The sequence below is a fragment of the Stegastes partitus genome, unplaced genomic scaffold (genome assembly GCF_000690725.1).
Source record: "Stegastes partitus isolate 25-593 unplaced genomic scaffold, Stegastes_partitus-1.0.2 Scaffold1003, whole genome shotgun sequence".
NCBI lineage: Eukaryota > Metazoa > Chordata > Actinopteri > Pomacentridae > Stegastes > Stegastes partitus.
Window position 1 is genome coordinate 178,867 of NW_007578734.1, and position 10,927 is coordinate 189,793.

The following is a 10,927-nucleotide window of genomic DNA, read 5'->3' on the forward strand; positions in this document are numbered from 1 at the left end:
GCATTTTGTCTTCTCATAAGCTTCGTTCCTACATATGTGGTTATTAGAAGGGACTGATTGTTGCGTTCGATCTTTGCAAACCAGTTTTATTTTACCATTAAACTGATATTTTAGTTCCTGTGATAGACTGCTGACCTTCACCCTGAGTCAGCTGGGATAGATTCCAGCCCCTCACAACCCTAGTGAGGATCAAGCGGTGGATAGATAATGGATGGATGGATGGATGGATGGATGGATGGATGATATTTTAGTTCAGTTCAGGCACTCTTGAAATCATGTCTGTAAAGTTGAAGAGTAACCAATGTGCACTGCTGGGAAGAAAACAAAGAGCCACAACATGAGAGCAGTGTCTCATCTGACCCTCCTCATCCTCCTCTGTAAGCATCATCGTCTCTTAACAAGATGTCAGCACAGCATCGAGTTTATTACCTGAACTCCAGCTCGTCCCAGAAATGTCTTCAACAGGCTCCTGACTCCACACAATTGGAATCTATCCAAACTGTGCCTGTTTCTAACGAAGCAAAGAAGGAAACTTAGATTGAAGGGACTCAACTTGCAGCTACATTTAATGCTAAAGAGGTCATGTTCAGGATGCACGTGGGCTTTTATTTTGTGGTGAACCAGACAGAAGAGGGCGCTGTGTGGTGGATTCTGAGCAGAACCGAGGCTCCACGTCTCTCCAAACCCCCCGTTTATCTCTATGTAATGAAATATTCCACACAAAAGCTGTCAGAGCATTTTTTTTTTTACTTCATCAAGGCATGACAACATGAATACAACAGTTATACAGTCAATCTATCACCAAACAAATAAAGATCTGCCATGTCGGTTTTTTTTAGGAGAAAAAAAACAACACAAAAATAAAGAAAAACTAGTCGAGAGTCATTTTAGACACAAATCAAAGTCTAAATATGACACAATTAGACAGCAAGCATGATGACGAGATCTGAACTGCATTTTTTTTGTCTCTCTCTCTCAGAATGAACAGATGTGGAAACAACAAACAAACAATAATAAAGTGGCCTTTACAAAAATAACAGCACGCAGAATCTCTGATATGTATACAGTAATACAAAGCAAGTACGCGTCAGGCGACCGCAGCGCTTTTAGTTTTTGAACATGTCACACAGCAGCTTCTCCATGGGAGTGTTTCCGATGGTCCTGTGGAAGAACAGCAGCTCTATTCGCTCCGAGTTCACGAAACGCAGCGACGGCAGGAGGAGGAGCAGCTTTCCAAACCTGGACGCAGACAAAGAAATCAAGATTAAATCAGCATCTGTGTGTACAAAGGAACTATGAAGGATAAAACTTCATCAGAGTGTTAAAAAAAATACGACTGTGTGCAGCAGCTTTGTCATTTTTGTTTGAATAACTTCCCAGTGAAGACGATCAAGTTACACAAAACAAGAAGTTGATTTGTCATGTAAAGCTAATTATCGGTCTGCAGCAACAATAATGAGCTACGATGGGAGTAAAATCATTTTAAAAAGGGGCATATATGAATGAGTTCGTTGAAGTTGACACAGAAAATGAACATGTCATTGTTGCCCCCTGCTGGCCGTAACAGTAACTACACCTCATTTTGCATTTTGCATAGATTTTAAAGCATCTTCGGTAAACAATTGTGTCCTTAATTATTTAGAATCAATTCGAAGATTTTCAAAAAAACATTCATACAGGAGAGGAACTCAATTTAGAAGAAAAAAATCCACAATTATAGGAAGAAATGGACTCCTAACCGAACAAAGATGTGGCTCCTCTTTGAGATTGGTTAAAAAAAAAAAGCTGTTCTGGCCACATTCTATTACAAATTTAAATAAAAAGTAGGTCTAGTAAGTTTTTCAGTCACAAATTGTAAGAACACAGATAAGTCCAGATTTACTGGTGTAAATTCATTAACGGTGTTTTTAGAGGTGCGTTTTTCTTCCTTGCACTGATGTGGTGATGTTTCTTACCTGGCTGGTTGACTCGGGTAATGTGAGCGGATGTGCTGACCCAACATGACCTGAGACTGATCCTGCAGGTTCTCCACTTGCTCTGGATCTTTCAAACCGCGAGTCTCTGCGGAAGAAATGAAAACACCACTGTAAAATGTCTGTAAACTGAAATCACATGCTCAAAAACACACTGATTCATATCGACAGCATAGTTAGCTACATTTTTTATTAGAAATGAGAAGAAAATTCATTTTTCACACACCTTTCATGACTGTCAGTGATTTCTTATTCAGTTGTGACTGTTTTTGTTGCTGTGGCCTCTGTTACTTATTTTCTATGAGGAAATCCGAGTGAACATGTTGTGAAATTTATTTCAAAGTCAAAATGGTTGAAGCAGGAGCAAAACTATGACAACCATTTATACTGTGCTTGTGTGAATTTATGGGATGGATTTTGCAGTTCATGTCTATGGAAGCCCATTCCTGCCAGAATACTATATTAGACACTGATCAAAAAACACAGAATTCTGACTTTAGTTTGCTATAAATTAAGAGAAGAATAAAGAATTTAATTTGATTGATGTGACATGATATACTGTATAACTTTGAAAAAATAATAATAATTAGACTTTATACATTAAAAAATGAGAAATTGTACATATTTTTGTTTTTGCCTTTTGTAATTAGATTATTTTATTAAAAAACAAATATTTAAAAAATAAACATAACAATTTTAAACTAAAAACAATTGATATATAAAGTATTTCTAACAGCTTCTCAGTTGTACTTCCTGTACTTTCTTATCTATATTTTTTTAATTATTATTTTTTATTGCAACTCTGTGATTTAGTGTTTTTTTTTTCTCATGGGAGTGGGGTTCCCTAGCAGAGAAACTGTTAGTAAATAATTATTTTAAATCCATAATAGATATTTTACCACTCTGAAAATGAAAAATTTAAATATTGCCATGATCAAGGTTTTTAAATATTTAGATTTTTATTATAATTAATATTTTTTACAAAGAACAAAAATATGTGTATGTATTCAAATCTAGGTTTAAATAAATCTGATGACACTTTGGCCTCAGGGTGGCGCAACAGTAAAATGTGTCCTCTGAGGCGAACGGCTGAAGCCATCGCAGTGACAACCTGCTGACTGACTGAGCAGCAGATCACCGCTTCACCTCCTCACCTGGCTTGAAGAGCACGATGGCCTTGAGGCAGGCGAACTCGGTGGGATCGACGGCGAGCGCCTTGAAGCGGCTGAACACCTCCTGCAGGAGGCGCAGGTCCAGGCTGGTGTAGCTGGTTTTGCCCTGCATGCCGGGGCAGAGGTCGGGGAGGGAGAGCAGAGGGCAGCTGTCCAGGGGCAGAGACCACTGGATGGCACAGAGGAGGAAGAGCTCGCTCCAGGCCTCCTCCAGCAGGATCACCTGGAAGCCGAGGAGAGCAACAGGGTGAAAATCTGACAGAGACGATACATGAACTCTTGTTTTTGGAGAAACTATGGAGGCTCATCCCTGCCAGAAAAATATATAACCATGATAAATCAAAATGTAATTATAAATGTTCTTTTTAAAGTGTCCACATAATGGAAGGGCCCTATAATTTTATCTTTTATAAAGCATTTATTTACTCATTTAAAAAGAAAAAAAAAAATGTCACGGATAATGAGAAGTTGAGTCAAAATTCTAAGTAAAATCTGATTTTGTATTTATGAAATATTTTTTTAAATATAATATTACAATAATAATAATATATTGTATTTCTAAAAACCTCTGAGTTGTGCTTGCCCTACATTTTTTTGTTACTGTTTTTTTTAATTACTATTCTGTACATCTAAAGTCTTTTTATATGATTTTTCTTTTAATGGAAATGGAATTCCATATGCCAGAAGTTATTATGATATGATTATTCTGAACCAATAATCATATATTTACAACTCCTATCAGAATACCAGTAGTACTAGTGGTAGCAGTTGGTGATGCTCCCACAGCGCTTCTGTTTCTCTGATGTTAAAACTATCTCAAATAAAGTATGTGAATCTTAAAACCAACCAAAGAAGCAGGTTAGAAATTGAACAGCATCTTGCACTTAAACTTGTTGAACTTTTACTTGAAATGTACAAAAAACAAACATCTGCCACAGGAAAGGCAACAAGTGACACTATAAAAAAGCAAATCTCCAAATCAAACTGAGTTAAAGGCTCACCTGGTCTCTGAAGGGCAGGTTGGAAAACACCGGCAGGTTCTTGGCCCACTTCACCGACATGAAGAGCAGCCGGGCCGAGGTCTCGTAAACGTTCTCGGAGCTGGACGGGTACAGAGCCATGTGGTACTCCGAGGACGCTCGCTCCGGCTCATTGCTCGTCACGTCGATGTTTTCGTCAACTGAAATGGAACAGATTTGGTTAGAGTCAAAGCAGATTAGTTCATGTTCTGCTAACGGATCAAGCTCAGGCTGTTTTTGTTGTGTTTAGGTTTGGTTCAGTGATTCTAAATGTTGAAAATGTTTAAGAAATGGTAAGAAATTTAAACCATGTATATAAATTTACGTATGTGGAATTCCTGATTTTAAAAAAGTGGGAGAAAAAAAATGGGAAAAAAGAGCGGGAAAAAAAAGCGGGAAAAATAAGAGGTCAAGCATTGCATTAGCCTGGAGCGCTAATGGACAGTAATAGATGACATGAACCCTTATATTTAAAAAATATATCAAATCTGGGGATAATGCAGACAACATAAACTTCAAAATCTCTAGTTTATATGAAGCTAAATACAAAATAGAATCACATTAAAGTAAGGTGGGCTGCTAGCGTGTTGGTTTTTCTAACTGTCACTACGCTAATACGAGCTTAGCTGTCGACTGTCTGATTATCAGAAACTTAATGCCGGTTCCTTCGTTAACAGCGTCATCGTGACCTCATCCGGCACCGATAAGGCCGAGCTCAGACTACAGCAGTTTCAGGCCGATTTAACCTCGTTTCACCTCCAGACAATCAGAGGAGAAATCTGGTCCGAGATCTTTACGGGTGAAACAGGGATAAAGTCCTCTCGTGTCAGACCGGCTCTTAGTGGAGACAAAACTATCACAGATTTTAAATCAACTCCACCCATTTTGTCCCTCCAACACTGTGGGGTTTTTTTTAGTTTTTTTTTATTTTTTTTACTGTTTTTAACACAAATTTCTTTTAAACAATGTACTTTTATTATTTTACAGATTTTTCCTGTTTTGTTAAATTATAGATAATAAGTCGTAAAAAGTAAAAAATAATGCTAATTTTAAAAAACAGGCCAAAACTGTGAACAATGTCTGTTTAAATCAGCTATAAATATCTTTATTTACAGATATTTGCTGGCCATTCTTGAGCTTTACAGTATTCTTCTGTTTTGTACATATTTTTTCTGGTTCCCTTGCTGACAGATTTTCAAAATGTTTTACAGATTTTTTTTTATTTTTACAGTGCACCCAACAATACTGCCTTACTCTTTACTGTCTCTGCTTTAAACAACCTTTCTGCACCATGTCGCTGTTTAAACAGAGCAAACCTTTCACATTTGTTTGCTATACCCCAAAAAAAGCCAATTCAAACCTCAAGCTTTTGAAATTCTGCTGCCTCCCTGCATGTTTGGATCATAAATGTGACGTGAATGACACACGATGACGCTGCAGACTGAATTCACAGCAGAACTTTCTACTTGACAGATCTTCCTCACCGTCTTCGGGCTCCAGCTTGGCGCAGGTCTCGGCCGTCATGAGGCTGGCCATGAAGCGGTGGTTGTTCTGGGGGCTGACGCAGCGCTGGGGGGCCACGGAGGAGGTGATGGACATGGAGGAGGTGATGTGGGGCCACGTGATGACGGAGCCGCCGGAGGAGGAGGAGGACGAGGACGAGGAGGAGGAAGACGAGGAGGAGGTGGGCTCCCTGGTGGTGGCCAGGTGCTCCTTCTCGGGGTCCACGTCGATGGAGTCCAGACGGACCTGAGCGGTGCTGCGAGGCTGCCGCTCATTCTGCACGGCTGCAAACAGGACGACAAACTTGAAACAACCTCATACGGCTTCACGTTGGAGTCTCTGACGCTGAGACGAGTGTTTCATGAGTTATCTGCTGCTGTCAAACTCACTCACCGTCCTTGTTCATGCCCGCCTGCAGGCACTTCTTCAGCCGACACGCCTGGCACTGGTTCCGATGAGCTTTATCCACTGGACACATGCCGGTACCGGCCTGACACCTGCAAAATAAAGGGAGGATGTATTCAGAACCGACAGACATTTGATTTGAATACTAAAGAATATTGAAAAACAGCATAAGTTTGTAGAAGAATAATTACACAAACAGAACATACAAGGAAAATTCTGCACCATGTGAAGGAATCAGAGTGGAGAAACTTCTAACTTTCAACCTGAAGTTTAACGAAACGACCCATTTTGTGAAATAAATAATCAGAACTAAGTAACTCCATCATCAAAATTTTAAAAAAGGGGACTGGAGCCTGATTTTAAGCTGAAATATGGGTTTTTAATACACAGACAAACCAAATAATATCTAAAAATAAATGTATTTGTTTGGTAAGGTTCATTTTCATCAATATTATTGGTAACATATGAGTGAAACTAGTAGATATTTTTTAGTTCTGAGCAGTATATTGAGAAAAATAATGAACATAAGTTATAAATTCTTCCCTTTAAGTTCTTATTCATAATTTGTAGGGTATAATTTTTCAGCTATTTTCATATGTCATCTTAAAACTGGACATGTGAGGGCAAATTTCTATTGTTTTTCATCAGCTCCTAAAGGAAAATAACTCTTCTTTATTCATAATTTAGTGGTTAGTGGTCTGTTTGATTATTTTAAAAGTGGACAGCAGGCTATAATCTTTTAAATTTTGGTGGTTGAACAACAGTTTTGCTGTATTTGGATCAAGAATTTTACTTTTAAATTGGCTTCACGGTTTTACTGTACACGCACAACCTCCAATATGCAAAAATGTGTGTGTTTTAAATGATAAAACTGGAATAAAATGCTGGATATTTGCCTTCCTCTCCCATAATGCACCTCTTTTACTAACTGGGCTCACAGTGAGCGCTACACGCTGGATGGATGTTTCAGCAGGTGAGCTCCTCCGTCTCACCTGTAGATGAGCCTCCTCCTGACGCTGCGTTTGAAGAAGCCGCTGCAGCCGTTGCAGGCGTAGATGCCGTAGTGTTTCCCGCTGCTCGTGTCTCCGCACACTTTGCACACCAGAGCTGGACTCAGAGCTTTCCCCGGAGCCGGACTCTTGGCTGCGAGTCAAACACAGTGACAACAGAGGGCCGGGTCGGTTAGTTATTGTTTGGCTGCATGTGCCTGCCATCTGCAGCGGCGGCTCGGCCTGCTCGGAGCTCCACGCTCGCACAAAGGCGCACGAGTCAACGCTGCAACAGACGTGTAGGCCTGAAAAACTCATTCAGTGGATGATTATGGAATTTGAACAAAAAGAAAATAGCTGGAGGCAGATTAACGGCTAAAATAAACATCACAGGGGTGCTGAAATTCATCCAAATAAACCCATTAATTATAAATATACTCAATCAGCATTGCTTAAAGTTACACATGAATATTATTTTGACCTTTTTCTGCTTCAATCGAGTCAGTTTGTGTTTAAAAATTGCAGCTGGGGAGCTCGAAGCTATTGTTTCTTTGCATATTCATGATCTTTCCATTGAGCAGATGAGTTTTGAGGTTAATAAAGCCCCAAATGTACACCTCCATGCTTCTTTTTTTTATTGTAAGGCCAAGTTCTAGTCTTTTCCTCTTCAGTATCTGCATTTAAAAGGTGTATTTGTGCACAAGAACTGCAGCTGGGGAGCTTAAAGCTATTGTTTCTTTGCATATCTGTGATCTTCATACCTCAACAGATGAGTTTTGAGTTAGATAAAGCCTCAAACATAAAGCTCCATGTCATTTTTCTTTATTGTAAGGCCAAGCTGTTGCTCGTCTCACCTCCTCTGCTGTCATCAGTCCCTCCGCTGCCAGACGATTCGCTGGGTGAAGAAGACGGCATCATGGGGATCTTCGACAGGTGATCCTCCATCATTTTTTAAAAAAGCCTCCTTGAGCGATTCACGAACGCAGAAAAGAAAGTTTGTCGTAAAGTATTTGTCCTCTTTTTAAGCCACAGAGTCCAGAATCGACACAAAAAGTGTTGTTATTGTGTTTGTCGTGGGGCCTCCGGTGGTCCCCCCTCCTGGACAGATGGCAGGTCTCACTGGGCTGGAGCCTGGGCTGTGGGGATGCAGATGGGCTGAGGTCCTGCCATGAGCTCCGAGCTGACACTTGTTGCACGTCGACAGGTCGTTTGGTGTCGTCCTCCCTTCGCGTCCGTCACTGTCTGTGGGTCCTCCTGGGCAGCAGGTCCTCAAAAGGGAGGCCTGGGGGGTGGAGGGGGAGGATTAGCCCCAAGCGCTGTGTAAGCAGCACGCTTATTTGTCATCCTCTTAATCTTTACTGTTCATCTACTGGATCAATCAGTCACATTGCCAGAACATTGGTCAGATCTTCACTAAGTCTGCAAAAAAGCACAAACGAACGAGGGAGGAAAAGAGCGGCTCCTGGAGCTCCTCAAACTCTTGTAACTTTAGACCCGTCCGGCTCCTCCACATCAGTCAACGCTCCTCTTCAGTATCTGCATTTAAAGGGACGATTACATGAGGCGCACATTATTATATTTACCAGCCTCTTCAATTTGTATTTCCCCTCCTTTTTTTTTTTTTTAACCTCTAGATTCCAGCTCCATTTCTCCCTGCTGTATATTTGATCTGTGTGATTGCCTCCCATTCATAAGGACTCCCAGTGTTTGCTGAGGAGCTGCCTATTAACTCCCATTTCCCTCTTCTTTTTTTTGACAAACTGGAGATCATCCACTTCCCCCCCGGCCGCCAGGAGGAAGAAAAGAAAAAGGTCACAGAGGGAATAATAGAGTTTTGAATGACTGATGTTTTGGGGCGGCACTAATTTAGCTCATTCATGAGGGTCGGCCATTTATTATTGAGAGGCTGGAATTATCGTACATGTGGCATTTACACAGGCAGACGGGAAGAAGCAGGACTACGGAGAAGAAAACTCAGGGAGAAGATATGAAACATGAAGATACTGACTTGTTGTTTACGAAAATTACGAAAATAAAAATACTTTTTTTTTGGAAGCACAGGTTTAAAAATCAAACAGGAAATCAGTCATAGATGATTTTTGGTAAAGATAAAATGTTGTAAAGTCAAATTATAAAATTCAAAGTTGGAGTCAAACAACATTTCTGCCTTTAATAACATCATTATCGTCTATTGGTCGAACCTTTGTGCAGTTTTCTGCTCGTTTTCACGATTTGCTTCTCGACACAGTCGACCGGTTCGAGTGAAAGATCTGAAAAGGAGGCGAGCTGCCGTGTTTCTGACATCTGTGCACTGAATGACATCTGCACTGACTTGTTGTTGTTTGTTCTGTTCAATAACTGGAATAATAAGTGAGCTCAGAGTGAACATATGAACACTTTAAAGCTGCGTTAATTGTTTTGTTTTTATGCCACTCTGGAGCAGCAGAACAGGCAGAAAACAGCTGACATGTTATCATCCTGCATTTGCACAGTAACATCTGTTTGGTCTAATATTCACTTTCATTTTACATCTGATCTCTTTAATTGCAAAATGTTTCACCAGCAGTACGTTGCATTTGTCAGCCTGTTGATGCTTTGCTTTTTTTTAGAGCCTGTTTGGCAACAGCAGATGCCTTCTGCAATCTGAAAAACCTAAAAGAAAAGAAAAAAAAAAGTTAAAACAGACTAATAGACAACATTGAAGCGTATCTGTAGAGCTGATGATTATTGAGCCGGTTCATGGTCACCAGTAGGGAGACAGAGATCATGTTTTTGCTTTTGTTTCTGGGAATTTAACAACAAGGTTTCATTGTTCACTTACACTAAATTAAAGCAGTTGCATAAACTACAACCTTAAATGAATGCAAAAATGACAATAAAGTACAATATTTTTAAGTTTTACAGACTTCTCTTGTCAATCAGCCAAGTTTTTGAGTTGGAAAATTTGAGGTCATGTCGTCAGTATTTCTGACACTTCCAAAACATTTACATATTAGCACCATAACTTCAACATAAAAGCATTTAGCAAGAACATTCAGCCATTAGAGGGCAACACTGACATTTATTTAGAACCAATTGATGGTTCTAAATCCAGTAGTCTCTCTCTTTTAGCTCCAGATTTGGTCTCCACCAACTACAATTTTTTGCAAAGCATTATGAGCACAATATTGACACCATATCGCCTTTCAATTGAAAATAATACTCATTAGCAAGAACATCCAACTGTTAGAGAGCAACCAGACATTCATTTGGATCCATCTGATGAATGTATATTAAAATTTGTTCTTTTTTAACTATTTTGTCTTAACTAACGGCTATTTTCTCACGACAGTTATGATCACAACATTAGCATATCCTCAATTATTATTTTAATATAAAACTTTTTAGCAAGAAGCTCCAGCTGTTAGAGAGCAACACTGACATCACTGGCATCACTGACCTGATGCCTCTAAGTCCAATATTCACTTTCTTTTGACTCCAGCTTTGGTCTCAACCATCTACTATTTATTTATTTTACTTAAACACACAACACTGACATACCAACGCCTTTAAATTCAACATAAAACCTATTAGTGAGTGCATCCAGCTGTTAGCAAGCAACATTAACATTAATTTGTAAGAATGTAAATCTTCATTCACTGTCTTTTAGCTCCATTTTTGGTCTCAACCAACTACTGAGGAAAATATCTGTCATTTTAGCTGCTAAATGCTTCACTGTGTGGATCAGCTAGTCTCTAAGTGCATCCATTAGCTGTTTGATGTGGAGTAGGTGGATTGTCAGAGCTTTTTTTTTCTGAAAAAGTGCCATGAGAGTGTTGTCTTATTTGTTGTTATTAAAACATTACTAATCACTGCAGCTACTATTT

General features: G+C 39.5%; 2 protein-coding genes across 2 annotated transcripts in view; both read right to left on the reverse strand.

Moving 5' to 3' along the window:
• Positions 1-755, reverse strand: part of LOC103366998 (photoreceptor-specific nuclear receptor-like) — an 8,353-nt gene extending 7,598 nt beyond the window's left edge. Inside the window, exon 1 of the mRNA XM_008294878.1 lies at positions 751-755. Coding sequence (XP_008293100.1) covers positions 751-755 — 5 coding nt within the window. The remainder of the gene's footprint in view (positions 1-750) is intronic.
• A 351-nt stretch (positions 756-1,106) lies between these two features.
• On the reverse strand, positions 1,107-8,006 carry LOC103366995 (photoreceptor-specific nuclear receptor-like). Its single transcript, XM_008294875.1, has 8 exons — positions 7,916-8,006; positions 7,065-7,215; positions 6,061-6,164; positions 5,649-5,951; positions 4,147-4,325; positions 3,128-3,368; positions 1,956-2,061; positions 1,107-1,239 (listed from the first exon to the last, which is right to left on the reverse strand). The coding sequence occupies exons 1-8, from the start codon at positions 8,004-8,006 to the stop codon at positions 1,107-1,109; spliced, it is 1,308 nt and encodes a 435-aa protein (XP_008293097.1).
• Positions 8,007-10,927: the final 2,921 nt, after the last annotated feature.